This window comes from Lissotriton helveticus, chromosome 6, assembly GCF_964261635.1.
Source record: "Lissotriton helveticus chromosome 6, aLisHel1.1, whole genome shotgun sequence".
Classification (NCBI taxonomy): Eukaryota; Metazoa; Chordata; class Amphibia; order Caudata; family Salamandridae; genus Lissotriton; species Lissotriton helveticus.
The window spans coordinates 617,097,928-617,114,899 of NC_136067.1; the positions used below are offsets into that span (position 1 = coordinate 617,097,928).

At 40.9% G+C, this 16,972-nt stretch overlaps 1 protein-coding gene across 8 annotated transcripts in view; it reads left to right on the plus strand.

Annotated features, from left to right (window-relative positions):
* MYO6 (myosin VI) overlaps positions 1 to 16,238 on the plus strand; it is a 909,629-nt gene extending 893,391 nt beyond the window's left edge. For all 8 annotated transcript variants that reach the window (XM_078648084.1, XM_078648085.1, XM_078648086.1 and 5 more), the window contains one exon: positions 14,396 to 16,238. In XM_078648084.1, the coding sequence (XP_078504210.1) occupies positions 14,396 to 14,595 (200 nt within the window). In that variant the 3' untranslated portion in view covers positions 14,596 to 16,238. The remainder of the gene's footprint in view (positions 1 to 14,395) is intronic.
* The last annotated feature ends 734 nt before the right edge of the window (positions 16,239 to 16,972 follow it).

Sequence of the window (16,972 nt, forward strand, 5' to 3'; positions counted from 1 at the left end):
ATATATATATATATATATATATACATATATATATATATATCATGTATATTTATAGTAAAGAAAGCAAGTTATATTTTCTAGGCATTTACATAGTTGATACTTATGTTACTTGTGTTTGGTTCTCAACTGTGCTAAGATTAAAAGCTGCAGTCTACGTACACAAAATTCCGTTGGTCACATATAGACTGAGTACTGAGCCTTGCCCCCCCTCTCTCTCGCTCTCGCTCTCTCTCTCTCTCTCTCTCTCTCTCTCTCTCTCTCTCTCTCTCTCTCTCTCTCTCTCTCTCTCTCTCTCTCTCTCTCTCTCTCTCTCTCGTATGCATACATGTAAGATTGTTTGGGCTTGTAATTGTTACTTATGAGCAAAGGGAGTTAACTGTGATTCTTCTGGGGAGCTGATGTGGGCTGTCATAACAATAATGTTAAGAAACTTTAAATCAGTAACAAACAATTATAATCCTATAGACAACAATAGTAATACGAGCCCCCCATTCATTTATATAGATATAAGCATTTTTGTTATGATTTGGACCATGTCTCCATGTTCCAGGGTTAGGGGTTAGATGTGGCTTGAAATCAGAACCTACTTGTATATCTTTGATACAGTTTATTTTGCAACTCTTTCAGATTTAGTGGCCTTGTAGGAAGGAATAGGAGAGAATGAGAAGATCATTAATTAATAATCATTAATTTGTCAAACTTACATGGATCATGGCTTTAAATCTGATGACCCATATCCCTTCAAAGATACTATGGCCATAGGTTTTGATAATTTGATGTTGCTCGAGGCGTTATCCTGGAAGAGGTAATGGATGATACTGGAACCTTGTGGGGTTCTCATATAGATTAGAGCTTAGTAAACAACAGCTAGAAGATCAGTCGAGACAAAACATAACGAAAAAGCTAATGACACTTTAGTTTGTTATTTTTTAGACACACAGAATGTTCCTGGAAAAATGTTTATACAGTTTTAAAGTCCCAGAAACTCTAGGGTCTGCACTGAGTCCCTCCCAGCTACTCTACATAACAGCATTTCATCTGTCTTTGTTCGCATAATGCGGTCTCTCTGTTTAGATATTGTTTCCGAAACCTTGTTTAAATCTTCTTCATTCTTTCCTTGTGATGTCGATTAACATCTGTGCCCCTTATATTCCCTTGAATATATTCACAGGTCTGTGCATCACCAAATGAATTGTACCTGTTTTTTCTATCATCTCTTTGCTGACTACCAACGACTTTCAGAAGCTTGTCTCAGCATATTAAAACTGTACTCTGTTTTTGAGGTTTTCCACCTGTCAGAGTTTAAAGATTTATGAAGCAATCCCACCTCTGACTGGCTTGCTTAATATTTATTCGACATATGGTTTTGTACAGATCATTAATTTTCCCTATCCTAAGAAAGCCTTATTAGGATCTATCGGAAACCATGATTTTCTGAACCATCTTTGATGTGCCTTAGCCCACCAACTCTAGGAAATGGTGGTACTGCTTCACCTGCAGGTATACCTTCCAGGCAATAGCCTGCTATGCTGTGGACCTTAGAGATGGTGCAGCATTTCAGATTGTTTTTGCTCTAAATGATTTGTGATACTTCGTCAATGTTGGCTAAACGTCAGTTAAATATCTAATGCACTACTTTCACATGTTGTAGGGGACAGGACAGAGCGATACCGTTGTTGCTCTCCCTTTGTCATTCTTATCATATACTAACAGCCATTCTCATTCAGCAGTAATAATCTCTCTACCAGAGGACTGAACTCACAAGATTCTCATCATTCCTCAAAAAAGCTGCAGGATGGTGCTTCTCTTTTTCCACAAACGAGCTCTGGTCCTGATTTAAAGTTGGGCATATGGAATAGTGTTAGTTGGAATGGTGGAGGATATTACATCCGCAATCCTGAAGATACTTCATCAGCCAAATTTAGTGATGGCCACTGCCCCTGGAGTCCTCTAAGTACACTGAAAGGAACTGACATCACTGTGGTTTATTTTAAGGTACTAAAAGTTTGGTGTACAACTGCTGTTGGTTTTCACGGTGGTGGAGATTTTTTTTCCAAAACCAGCTCCCAAAGTAGGAGTTTGTTTAAAAAAAAACCCACTAATGACCCCCACACTCCAAGAAGTTTCTCCCATTATTGTTTTTTCCTGTCCTTTTCCTGGCTGTGACTGACGAAGAAAAGGCATTAACGGTCCACACTAAATAGGGTAGGCAGTAGATTGTCCTTTCTCCCAAGACCCCTACTTTCACGACCCATCAGAGGAAGTATTCCATCGATGGAGCCAACGGATGCTCCGTTTACATAATATTTGAGATCCACCAGGCTCTAAATGAAAGTAGCCTGTCTGGCAAACTCTAAATCAGGCCCTCTATCTCTGACTTTGGAAATCAACTTGAGGTCGTTCCAGTATTTCCTGCTGACATTAACTTGTGCTCGGCTGGAATGATCCAGTGACGGTGCCTTTTCTTCCCAGGCAGGAGGATGTGGGTGGGCAGATGAGCCAATATAGGTTTTTAAAGGTAGGTGTTGTTCTGTTAAACTTTCACATCCCATTAAATAGGCATATTGCAGCATGAAGGACGCTTTAATAGGGGACAGGTACCTTTCAACAAGTAAGCAATTTCTTCTATCAAAAATAGTGCTTCTGCTGCCATTTTGGATTCAACTTGTGGGGAAAGGCTTCACTCTGTGGAGCAGGGAAAGTTGATGCTAAGCAGCCTTGGCGCGGGTCACATTTTCTGTGCAATGCCTCTTTTGAGTTTGAAGTTAACATGAAATCCAAGGGATTGATGCTGCTTGAGAATTGTGGCCTAAGGTCTTCTGAGTTATTCTCATCCATCCATCAATAAGCACAGTGTTTTTGCTGGCAGTCACAATGAGGATGAACTCTGTCTTGGTGGGATTCAGCTTGACATAGGTCTTGGACATCCAGGCTTCCAGGGTTGTGAAGCAGGTGTTCATCCAGGTGACATCATGGTCTGATGTGATCCTTTGATATAACTAGATCTCAGAAGCATATCGAAGGATGTTAATTCCCAGATTGGCCAGTAGCATTCTGAGAGTTACTTTCAAAGATTATAAAGGATGGAGCCTTGTGAGACAGCTCATGTGCGTGATTCAGATGCAAAAAGTGAGTTGTGCCCGGTCTCAGCTTCCCTTGGGACTTAGAAGAAATTCTATAAAGAAATTGTCTGAGAAGGTTAAGTTCAGTGGGGAAAAGAAAGGCAGCCGGTGGTGTCGTTATTGGGGAGTCACTGGACGAGGTCATGGTGAAGATTTCTGCGTCTGGACTTGATTTCTTTTTTGGAAGTCGAAAATCTCCAGTGGGACGAAGCTATAGACTGCAGCCAATGAGGTCTCCTCGAGGCTGGATACTCTTTCTGTGAGGAACGGCTGAACAGGATTTGGTGCTGTGCAAAAGAACGTAGCAGAAGCTGCCACAAAGTTAGGGCGACTGGACTGATAATGCACCTTGGGCAGATCGAGCAGGTAAATCCCAGGCTCCTCTCGGTTTTCAGAGCATTTTTTTGCCAAAAATGCTTTAAGTCCCAAGTTTTAGATTTTTGGTTATCTGGGGTTTAAGAGTCCCCTTTTTATCCCGGGTGTTTTCTTTGAAGTGGGCATAACTTCTGGAGGCTTCCCTCTCAGAAGTATCTGGAATTCCCTGCATCCCTTCCCTGGCTCCAGCCTGGCTACAGTCACAATGAGCTATACTGAAGTTCATTGTGTGAGAACAGGTCTTAGCCTATTGATGTATAAGTGGGTCTGTGTCCAGCTCTGCCCCCCATCCTGCCTGAGATGGCCCATCCAAGCAAACTTAATCCCTCTATTGTGTGACTGTCTGGGAGGAATATACAAAGTCAAACTGCCACGCACACCTTCTCATGTTACTCAGGAACAGGCTAAAGGCACCAAATGGTTGGGGCAAGAAAATGCCAACTTTCCTGTGGTTACTGCACCACTGGTTTCAAGATAGCTTAGCGGAGGAGGGGTGATACCGTGAAACCAGTCCCATGATTCTTGTTTCTGGTCCAGGTAGGTCCTGGCTTGGCAGTTTGGGCAGGACTGTTCTCATGAGGAGCTGGGTCAAGACGGATTTCCATATAGCTGTGTCTAAACTAGGGAGGTGTGGTGAGCAAAAAAAGAAGATAGATTAAACACAGATCTGTGTGACCGGGGGTGAATGTTTGAAATGTTCAGCATTCTGTGCTTCATTTGTTCGTTTGCTTTTGTCACCCTCAGTGGGAAGGGTATGCCCAAACATGCATTCCATGCTCACTGCACCACTGGGTTGAAGGGAGCCTGGCTGATGAAGCGGTGATACCCCGAAACTGGTCCCAGGATGCTTGATTCTGGCCCGAGGAGGACCTGGCTTGGCAGTGCAGTCTCTGGACTGTTCCCATGAGGATCAGGGTCAAGGCTGGTTTGCATATGGCTGGGTCGACACTGGGGCGGCGTGGAGAGCAAAAAAACAAAGAATTAAACCCAGATTTTTGTGACTGGGGTGAATGTTTGCATTGTTAAGCATTCCATCCATAATTTTTTCTTTTTTTTCTTTTGTTGCCCTAAGTGGGAAAGTATGCCCAGACATGGGTCCTGTGCTCACTGCGCCACTGGATTCTGGCTAACCTGACTGATATGGGGTGATACCCTGAAACCAGTCACAGAATGCTTGTTTCTGGTCCAGGAAAGACCTGGCTTGGCAGCTTGTGTTAGACTGTTTGCATGAGTACCAGGATCAAGACTGATCTGCATATGGCTGGGTCCAAACTGGGGCCGCGTAGTAAGGAAAAAAACGATGGATTAAGCCCAGCTCTTTTTGATTGCTGTGAATGTTTGCATTGTTCAGCATTCCGTCCATCATTTGTTCTTTTTCGCTTTTGTTGCCCTAACTGGGAAGTGTATGCCCAGGTATGGGTACCATGCTCACTGCACCACTGGATTCAAGTTACCCTGCCTGATGAGGGGTTATAGCCAAAAACCAATCCCAGGATGCTTGTTTCGGTGCAGGGAGGACCCAGCCTGGCAGTCTGAGCTGGACTGTTCTCATGAGGAGCAGTGTCCAGGCCGATTTTCATATGGCTCGGTCGAAACCTGGGTGGTGTTGAGAGGAAATAAAAAAGAATTACACACAGATCGTTGTGACTGTGGTGAATGTTTGCATTGTTCAGCATTTCATCCATCATTTGTTATTTTTGCTTATGTCGCCCCAAGTTGGAAGGGCATGCCCAGAAGTGGCTCCTTTGCTCACTGTGCCACTGGATTCAAGCTGGCATGGCTGATGAGGGGTAATATTCTGAAATCAGTCACAGGATGCTTGTTCTGGTCGAGAGAGGTCCTGGCTTGGCAGTTCGGGCTGCACTGATCTCTTGAGGTGCTGGGTCAAGACTTATTTGCATATGGCTGGGTCCATACTAGGGTAGTGTGGTGAGCAAAAAAACTATGGATTAAATCCAGATCTTTGTGACTGGAAGTGAATTGAATTGCTTTGTTCAGAATTCTGTCCATCATTTATTTTTAGAATTCCTCAGATACCAAACATGACTTTCCTACCTATTCCCACTCAAAAATTAGCACATTTTTAAATGTAATATGGTAACATAATGTTATTCTTTGAAAGAGGTAGGCCTTACAGTAGAGAAAGACAAATTTGTGTTTTTTTCACAACTAGGATATGTAAAATGTACAGGTACATACATGCCCAACTTTTTGATGTCTAATGTCTACCTTAAGGGTGACTTACATGTATTAAAAAGGGAGCTTTAGTCTTGGCAAGGGGGTCATATTGTTAAGTCGAATCAGCAGTTTAAAACTGCATACAGTAAGCAATGGCAGACCTGAGACATTTTAGGCAGCTACTTAAGTGGGTGGCAAAATAAGTGCTGCAGGCCCACTTTATGTGAAGAAGGGGTTTTGCCTATATATCCCCACGTAACCCAGGCAGAAATTTCAAGAGTAGGTAGTGGTATATCATAGGGCTAGATTCTTCTATACATTCTTCTCACAATAAAACAATGAATTTCCATTTGGAAATATGACCCAGTCATTCATAAATAAATTTTTTCAGACAAAAAAACACTTTACATCCATGTACTTACAACATATTTTTTTTTATCCCTGATGAAGTGATTAAGTGAGTAAAGAACAAACAGATTTCAATTAAATAAGTGAATTATGCGTACAGTAGACAAAAACCGCATTAGTGGGAAAATTCAACACCTTCCAATTGCCCGTAAGGAATAGATAAACTGATTGTCCATTTGTTCCTTATTGCTTCCTTATTTCTCAGTGGGCGGGTGGTTGTGAAGTAAGTGCAACCACAATCCACCTGAAAGTAAAACTATAGTAAAGAACCTCCTGGGGCTTTCACCGATTTAAATTTCTGATTATAACTGAAACAATTATATAATTGTTAGACCTGGCATCTTTGGTGTGGTTTCTCCCTATATTTTTGCCTCTACCTCCTGTATTTTTGATGCTGTGCTGGATTTCGTTTTTGCTGGTTTAGATGCTTTGGGCACTTTGCCACTGGTGTTCGGTGTCCAAGTGCAAGTGCTCCCTGTGTAAATTGTTATTGTGATTGGTTATCCATGATTGGCATATTTGTGTCACCAAGCAATCCCTAGTAAAGTGCACTGAGTGTGCCAGGGCTGGTGATAACAAATGCTACTAGTGGGCCTGCAGCACTGATTGTGACACCCACATGAGTAGCCCTAAATTGGTGTCTCAGGCCTGCCACCGCAGTGCCTGTGTGCAGTCTGTGTACTGACATGTCCTCCTAGCCACTGTCTCCACTGACCAGGCCTAACCCTTCCCTTTCTGTACACATTGGTCACCCCTATGGAAGGCCCAAGTAGCCCCTTGGGCAGGGTGCAGTGTATGTGAAAGGTAGAGCATGTACTTGTGCAGGTGACATGCTCTGGTAGGGAACTACAGCCATTTTCGTTTTTCACTATTGTAAGGCTATCTTGCCCCATAGGCTATCACGGGGAATGATGGCTACAGTTGCTACCAGCATATCTTCCCATAGGAGCAAGATGGGACATAAAAGTCTGGTATCCCTGAACTCAGGATTTAATAACACATCTTTTAGGAAAGGTTATTTGTAAATCCTGTGTTTGAGAACCACACTTTTAGAAAGTTGCTGTTCTCTTGTCTGACCTTTTCTGTGTGCCTTGGCCTGTTGGTGAATTGACTGTCTGGTTTGAAAGTGACAGAGGCTGGGAGCCCCCAGGAGGCTGGCTGAGTCAGCCCTAGGCTGAATGACTGCATCTGCATCTTGAGTGGTGGGAGGGGATAGCACCTGGGCCTGAATAGGGCTGTGCCTGCCTGCCACAACGCTGGCTCCACCTCCTGCTGGGCGACTGACGACCCTGCCCCTCTCCCTGAAAGGAAAGGAGAGGCCAGGAAAACAAAGTGCTCAAGGAACACCCAGAACTGGTTCAGACCGGGCTCAGAGCCCTCCTGCACAAAGGGATCAAAGACTTTTAGGGGTATAAGTACAGGACCCCTGACTACAGAAAACTAGATCATCCTGGAATCAAGAAGGAGCCTCTGCCAAGGAGAAAGCTGAAACTGAAGAAGGAAGACTGTCCTGCTGTTGCTCTGCTGGACTGACCTGCTGTTGCTTTGCTGCCAAGGAGAGGGGAAGGACTTTGCTTTTGGAGCTGTGTCCCCTTGCTTGAAGGAATCTCCAACGGCCTGAGGAGAGCTGGCTCCCTGTTAAGAAGTCCCAGGAACAAAAGGACTTCACCCCCAGCTTTCCTGAACTTTGCTGAGAGAGTTCTGTCCTACCTAGAGTGCTTGGGCCAGTTGTGGTGCCTCTGGAAGTTGTACCTGTGTTGGGAAGCTGGAACCCAAGCTTTTAAAGACTTTCTGCAAGTTTTGTCGCATCACTCACTTGCGGAGCTCATCCCCGTCAGTGCGAGTAAATTCCCGCCGCAACAAAGGCCGAGATCGTCGCAGCACCTGTTGCTGCAGCCAGAGTCATTGCATCCTTCGTTTGCGGGATGCACCAGACCGGTGCGGGAAGATTACCATCGCTGTGAGTGTTGTCGCAGAGCCTGTCATCGCTGGGTGAGATCGTCGCACCGCTTGCTTGCAGACCGCATCACGCCGCTGCGAGTGTCGTCGCAGAGACATCGCATCGAGGAGCTGCAAGAGGAAGATCACCGCTGGTCCGTGCATCGTCTCCCTGGAGATCGTCGCAGCCCCAAAGATCATCGCAACGTGCCTTTGCAAGCTTTTCACTACGGAACCTCCGCACTGGAATCCATACAAGGTATCGCATCCCTCCCCATACAGTCACCGCACAACGCCCGCTACATCCAGTGGGGCTGTCGCATTGCCTCTCCAGTGACGCATTGCTTGTGTTCCACAGCACCAGTTTCTGTCTTGGAACTTTGTCGCATTTAAAGGTACTGTTGACTAAACGTGACACAATTGTGAACTTTTCACGCAACTGTGGATTACTTTATCGCAACTTTAAGAACTCTTTTGGAACCATATTCTTGAGCTGTGTATGTTGGATTTGTGTCATTTTGGTCTTGTGTAGTTTAGATTAAATACCTTTATCTTTCTAAACTGTTGTGGAGTCAGTTTGTGGTGTTTCACTGTGTTACTGTGAGTGTTGGTACAAATACTTTACACATTCCCTTTGATAAGCCTTGACTGCTCGTGCCAAGCTGCCAAGGGGGTGAGCAGGAGTTATCTCAGAGGGTTTCCTCCTTACCCTGACTAGAAGCAAGGGTCCCTATTTGGACAGTGGTACCTACCCCTGCCAACTAGAGACCCCCAGTTCTAACAATAATAATGTATCTTGTTTGGCTCCCCCTACTAGTGACTCAACATGTTTCCCCCTTTCTTCATTAAAGGCCTCCTCAGGACTGGGAAAACAAGAGGAGCCAAGCCTAAAAATAAAAATTAAAGCACTCTGGAGATCATATTTCACAGGACCATTACACTATATACATATACATATATAAACAGATATACACTAGCCTAATCAACACCTTGTTTTACCAGAGACCAAATTTGATGAACAAATGAGTCTAGCGTATCTGAGAGGCCATCAAATCTATTGCCTGCAAAAAATCTCATGCCACATGTAAAGACCCCAGAAATCAAGCTAATATGCCACTGAGGCTACATTTTCCACATAACAAAGCACATGTGAAACAATGAGACATTTGGTCAAACAGATATGTCCAGGATTTGACAAACCCCATGCATTACCATTTCCATTTCCATGACAGTGGTATCATGCCCGTGTATTCCACTGTGCTGATGAGCCCTTTGACCTCTTTAAACAAATTGGAACACCTAGTATATGAGTGCCATCAATTAGTGACCACTCTGTGTCCAATGTGCTGCATTATCACCATGCGTTGTGGGAGTATACTCAGGGGTATGAATCCAAACACTCTATTGTACTTACAGGGTGGCTGCATGAGGCTTACTAAATAATTAATACTCCTCCTGTTCGACATCACTTTTGCGAGCTTCTACCTAGGAAGAAAATATCGACTAAAACTATACACCACTTCAGAACTGTGACACTATAAAGTGCCCTAAAATAGAAATAGAATATTAACAGAAATGGAATGAATCCTGGTTTTTCAATTAGAACTGGATAGAAGCAAATTCACAAGGAACCTCTTGCGCAACAGCATCTGCACCTTGATGACTCTACCGCGGTTTCAATATGGAAGTGGAGCAACACATGTCATGTGCATAGCATACTGGGAGGGTGTCACTGTGTAAAGGCCGCAGCCATCTTATAGTGAAGCAGGATCTTTTCAACTGGCAAAGATATAGCTGACACCTATCTAGGCTCTTATTCGATCAACCTGAGCATGCCATGCACGCTGGAAGAACAGCTTATTCACTCAAATTCGAAAACATTAAAATTCTAGGCAAAAATAATGGAATCTTCTAAAAACACATCACTCTTCTATCTACATGATCCTTGTATGTGACAAGGGAGTTTTTGCTGACAATATCTGTTGGTCTCTATGTTCTGTAGTCTTTTTTTCAAAAGATTTGACTTCTGATACAACAAGGTGTACATTATTATAATATTTTTATCAGTCATAACAAATTTCAAGCGGTTAAAGCCCCAGGACGTTCTTGACTTTAGAACTACCTCCAAGTGGATTATGGTCGCACTTATTTTACAACCACTCGTGTATTTCAAGAAATAAGGAAGCAAGGGGGATCAAATGGACAATCAGTTTATTTGTTTCTTACGGACAATTGGAAGGTGCTGAATGTTCCAGCTAATGCAGGGTTTGCATCCTGTATATATGTTTCACTTATGTTATTGAACGTGTGTTTGCTGTTTATTCACTTCACCTGAGATTTAAAAAAAAACATGTTTTAATGTATATGGATCACAGTTTTAGGCAGATAAATAAATTTATGAATGACTAAGTCATATTTCAGATGGAAATTCATTGTTTCTTTCTGGAAAGAATGTATATATGAATCACTGCGGTGTACCACTGTCTATTTTTGTGCTGCCCCATTAGTAACATTTAATTTACAGGTGCTGGGTATATGGTATACCACTTTTGTAGGGACTTATAAGTAAATTAAATATACCAATTTTACCTAAATTTAAGGACTGAGCTCAAGCACTTTAGCACTGGTTAGCAGTGGTAAAGTGCACAGAGGCCTAAGACCAACAAAAGTAAATTCAGAAAAATAAGAGGGAGAAGGCAAAATGTTTGGGGGAAGACCACCCTAAAGTTTACAGGTCTAACATTTATAAGTAAAGTCAAATCTAATTATGAAGAAAATACTCACAAATATTACAAGAATTTCTGGTAAGACAAAAATGAAAACAAAAAGGGGGAGATTATATGGACTAAATAGGAAAATAGGGAGCGATAGACGAGGCAAACCCTTCCATATCACAATAATTTAATATAGCAATACCTTGAAACGAAAGATTGACAAAAACATATTTTCAGGTGTTATAGCCCGATTTAAAGTTTGGTGGATGAGCACTACATTCACCAAACTATAAATCTGGGCCTATGTCTAATCATTATTAGGACCCTTTGGAACGTCACTTTCTCTGTTATTATGCAAGAAACATACATTCAATGATTCCCACACTTTTCAAAGTGTTTAGTTTTAAGGTGGGACTTTAATACATTCCTTTCTATTGGATCAAATAAAACCTTTATTATTTTTCCAAAGATGTTGCATAGTAGAATAATAGCAGAGTACATCATAGCATAAAGTAATTTGACCCTGTATATAGAATAAATTACTGTTTGCCAACTTAATGGGAATGATCTTTAAAATACATTTATTGATTTCCAAGATCCAGTTCCTCCAAAGGTTATGTAATTTAAGACAGTCAAAATCATTTATGTACAAGTCCCTAATGGATTTTGCTAGTGGCAGTATTTGTTGGCAATACAATGCTTGGGTTTCTACAAAGTGGCCGCTATCAATAAAGGTAAGTAAAAGAAAGAAAAAAAAGAGATTTTGTTCCACTAGTGGCTCTAAAAGCATGAACTTAGTCTGTCCATCTTAAGTGTTATAAAGTAAAGTCTGATTCCTTTTCAATTTCTTCTCTCTTTATCTCATTGCCATAATGTGTACTATCGCTATATGCTTTTATCCGACTCTATAATCTTATAACTGCAGATGATTTTTCCAATGTTGATAATTTGAAGACAAGTGTGATGGAAACATTCATTTTACTTCAAAATACATTTGTCTGCTAGAGTATCGTTTATGATTGCTTATTAGTTGAAGTGTTTATTGGTGAAGCCAAAATCTCTTTTTACTTGTTAAAGCAATTTCAGATTTCTACTCCATGAAGTGACATAACGCGTAATTTATTCTAGCTATACCAATGTAGGGTTTGACTTCTTGGAGTTATTGTGATTATATCACAAAGAAGTATCAACATTAGATCATCAGAAAAGGTTATCAATAAATTTAATTTAAAAATGACACATTTGTAATCTTCAGGGTGTACAATTGTTCATTTTAACATGAAGACTTGAGGTAGGCATTGAGAAGAAATGTTACCATGGAGGGAGAAAAAGCGAAGTACCCTAGAACAACCAAATTTTACTTGGAACGAGTGTCATTAAAGTTCTGTTTGATAAATTACCTTACTCCAACTTGGGAAGTAATGTTAATGAGTGGAAAAAAGACCCAGGCCAAAAAACTAAATCCTTACCTATTCCAAGAGGTATAAACAAAAGTCAGTATTTCATATAGGCAACGGAAATAACCTAGGTCAAGATTTTTTAATGCAACTTAAGTTATGTATGGATAGACTATAGTTTGGAGTAGCAGCCAGAAATAGGAGTTTCAAGAAAAGAGTAACACTTTGGACATGATTAACAGCAACTAAGCCTTTTGACTTAGAAATACGTTAGATGCCAGCTTGCGTTTTTTGGAAAGACTATTAGTTTAGATTTGTTATTGATCTAAAAAGCTTTCTGCTAATAATAGACAATTGATACGTATGGCGTTGGATCAGTTGCTCTTAAATCTTCACATTCTTTTATCATATGCATGCATATTATAATTTTCATGTTGAGCTTGGAACTACCCAGACTATTCCTTTGTATTTTATAATACAGATTGTTTTTAATTTAATATTTGTAATTAGCGTTACTATCACTGAAGATTCCACTAAGTACTGTGCAGTTCTTGGTCAAGTTCGGGCAAGCCTGTCTTATATGCATGTTTGGTAAAGGGTAGGTTTATTCGCCACTAGATTGGAAGCATTGACTATTGTGTGTGAAGTGCAGAGGACTGCTTCTGTCTTCTAGTTGTAGATTTAGCTATGTGCATAGGCATGTCTAGTAGTGCAGAAGAACATCAGATTATTGTGGTAGCATCTGTTAATAATACATGCCTTCACTAGAGCATGTGATTGATTTTCTGGGCGATGGTGTATTTGTGGATGTCATTTGATTGTTCGCCAATGGGGCAGAGGTGAATTTTATTCAATTGAGCGGGAGCGCCCTAGTCTGTTCTTTTGAAGTTCTAGCGGGTTTAGTGTGTGTGTGTGTGTGAGAGATGTTATGCAGAAATGTTGGTTCTACTCTCTGAATTGCCTGATTTGAATTGCAAACAACCTTGACGTTTCTACATTTGTGCATGTGAAGCCAACAACGTTTCTCTAGGGTTAAACCAATATGATCTCTATTTCTGAGTTGTATCAGCAGTAGACTGGGACTAGAGTTTTGAATCTACAAAAGTCTTACTTGGAGGAAACCTTGAGTCCCAATATATATATTCAGTTCCATAACTCACTGATATAATCTAGATAAGAGCGTAATAGAGCAATAATAAGCTGGGTGCCATGAGAAAACACCAGCAAATTAAGACGTATCTGAGAATCCTTAGGTTGTATAAGGAGTATTTGTGTCCCTTGTTTACGTCGGATGTTCCAGGCCATGATCACTGCCAGGTTCCATACCTTGCTTGAAGTGGCTAGGGGAGGTCCAAATTCCAGGTGCCAATGAGCACTGGGTTGAAAAGTAGACTAATGTTGCTATTTGAGGATTTCTGTTTTCGAAACATTTAATCTCCAGTTGTTATAGGACATCAATTGATCTGCTGCTAGCATGCAAGTGTGTAGGTTATTTGTGTGTAGGTCTATAGGCTTTTATAGTTGTAGGATAATGGGATTAGATTAGTTCTAGCAGTAGAGGTTGAGGACCTTATGATATCCCAGGAGAGAGTTCAAGATGGGCTTGAAGGATAGGGGTAGAAACTTGAGGCATTCCAGCTAAAGTTGCCATATAAAAATACCATATTAATATAGTATAATCAGTGTCTGCCTACTAGGATTATAAAACATAGGAATTGGCTGCTTCTTATGAATATAATATTAGAGACAATGATGACGTGCAAAATGACATTCATCACCGATAAGATCTTCTATTTGCTAACGTGAGCAATGTTCCATCCTCTAAGAATATTTCTGATTGTGACTGCATGGTTTGTTTATAGAGAGCATGGTCCAGGGTGAACCTTAGATGTCAGGTTGTCAGCTCGTTCATAAACAGTTTTCTGGCCCTGTTGATAATTGTCTAGATAAAGGGTGCGGAATCGGAGATCAACATTGGACAAATCATATTCTTTGCATTTTCGAAATATTTAGTTGCTATTCAGTTAAGATTTACTACAGCAGCAGATTTTCCAATCATCATTCAAAAAAAAACTGCATCGCTTGCCACAGGTAACAAAAGTTGTAGAACTTTTAATACTAAATTGATTTCTTTATTCTATACTGATCACTATGGTAGTATCAGCATTTGATGAGTTATATATTGCTAAGAGCGGTTTTACATAGTATACGTGATAGTGAAGAATGAGTGATAACTAAGACCACAACCTTTTTTTGCTTTCAGGAAAAGACGATATGGAGATGTGCGAGTTAAGTCTTGAAGAGACGGGTCTGACTCGAAAAAGGGGAGCAGAAATTTTGCCCAGGCAGTTTGAGGAGATCTGGGAGCGCTGTGGAGGGATCCAGTACCTTCGTAATGCAATTGAAAACAAGCAAGCCAGGCCGACTCATGCCACAGCAATGTTGCAGAATCTACTCAAATAGTTACTCCTGTTCTAATGTTCAGTTTGCACACGAATCTAAGGGAGGTGAAAACCCTTGCAACAAAATAAAGGGAAAACGCCTCCTTTTGGGATCAACTTAACATTCAATAATCATGATAGAGATGTTTTAATATAAAGTGAACAGATTTTATTAATTCTGGGAATGGATAATTTTTACTTTTTGATGTTTCATTTGTGTAGTGAGTTCAGCAGCTGTGCGGATCTTGGAGACAGAATTTTTTTGTAGCTTCATATGTGGTCTGCAGCTGCATTTTATTTATATCTTACAACTGGAATTGTGAGGCCTTAGCCATAGCTTCTGTCCCTGAGAAGTTAAGGCATCCTTTTATATGGTCAAACATGTGTACTGTCCTAATTTGAAAGCTGCTTACCCAACTTCATTTACCAATTTCTCCAAGAATCTTTGAGGACTATGACTTAAAATCTTTAAAAAAAAAAAATAATAAGATTGTGTATTTGAATTAAATGATTCTCCTAAAAAAAATGTCACCCTTGTTATTTTGGCTAGGGGGCTTTTAAAGACCTCTTAAGTTAAGTCTACACTATATTAAGAAATGTATGTAGAGGTTTGTATTGTGAGGCTAGCTTTCATAGTACTATTCATTCTTTTCTCAAAACCTTTTTTTTTGTATCACTAGATAAGGGACTAAAACGAACAATTGCACATTCTTAATCGTAGCACAGTAAGAGAAACACTATGGCAAAACCTACTGTATTTTAGCAATAAAGTAATATTTTGGTTGACTTTCAGCATTCCATTAAAGTTGGCCAGTTTTAATCCTATTCGGTATTTTTATTGGTGTTTTAGTGATGCACTGCAGTACAGTCTTACCCAAGGCACTCCAGGAGTTTCCTAATAAGATACAAAGCTTCAGTTAACTTTAAAGGCAAACCCGATTTCAGCTGCTTCAATCCGTTTAGCTACCGTGCACTGTAATTACATTCCTCAGGCTGCAGTGTCAGTACGTTCGTTTCCTGTAATAGAAAACTTCATCGCATTCTGTAAGAGGAATCCTCACTGAGGTAATGTGCCAGGAATTAAATAAAATAAAAAAGTAAGCTATCCTGTACATGTTAAATATTGGCTAAGGAGAATCATGGAAAAACACATAACTAAAAGATTGCCCCTCTTTGAAGCAACGTGGAGCACTCTCGTCTCAAGAGGTTAGAAAATGGCCCATCCATCATTATAAGATTGGAACTCTCACTACTAAAGCCCTTTACATCTAACAGTCCATTAGTTGTTCTCACGTCCGTACCTAGCTAAAGTCAAGATGGCAGCTGGAGCACACCTCTAAAGGGTTTGCCTAGTAGAGTATATATGAGCAAGTCTACAGTGCATTCCTTATTGTACTATGGTGTGTGAAGATGTTTGTTAATACAGAGCTTGTTATTTATTTATGATCAAACCTCGTAGGGCATTGTTGTCTTTCAATGTACGGAAATTATAATTTTATGACTTGTAAATTGGAAAGGTTGCTGTGTAACATCTTTGTCATTAACCCTGACAGGGGTCGCTCCTCTTTTGCAGTTACCTCTCTTCTTTACTTGCATTGGTTTTTAAAGACTGTATTTCAAGTATCATACACATGTATTGAAAATAAAAATAACAAATGCAAAACATTCTGGTATCTCCTAAAAGGACTGTGCTTTCCAAAGTTATTGAAGCTGTTGTATATGAAAAAAATCCCGTCTTAACTCAGTACATCTTTGGTTATCATTGTTATTATTATTATGGTAAAATAATTCATTTTACGGTGCATTCATGCTGTTTATATTGGTTGTACTTAAAGGTACTTAAGTCTTGCTTTAGCCGTCCTCCCAATGGGCTCTATTTGGTTAAGTGATGATTCCTGGGCCTTGATCTTGGCATCCATGTATGTGCCGGCAACATACACGGCTATTTTTCAGAGACATGGTTCCTATGGGAATACCCTATGTGTACTTAGTTAACAAAGGCACTCTGATTCCTCTCTGTACCTTTTTCCCCTTTTCCTTCTTTTCTTTCTTTCTCCATTATGTAAATCAAGGCATCACTCTATTAAAAATGGATGGGCCCCTTTGTAGTCTTGATAGAAGGTCCATCAATCAATCAGGGGATTGTAAAGTGCACTACTCACTCTTGATGGTCTGAAGGCGCTGGGGGGGGGGGGAAGGGGGAGGCGGAGGGGAGCCTCTCCGCTCAGTCAAAGCCAGGTCTTTAGTGTCTTCATGAAGATGTTCAGAAAGGGGGCGCGTCTGATGTCGATCGAGAGCTCGTTCCAGGTCTTGGCCGCGGTGTAGGAGAAGGCTCTTCCACCTGTTCTGGTTCTGCGGATGCGCGGGGTTTCGACGAGGTTGGAGGATCGGACGTTTCT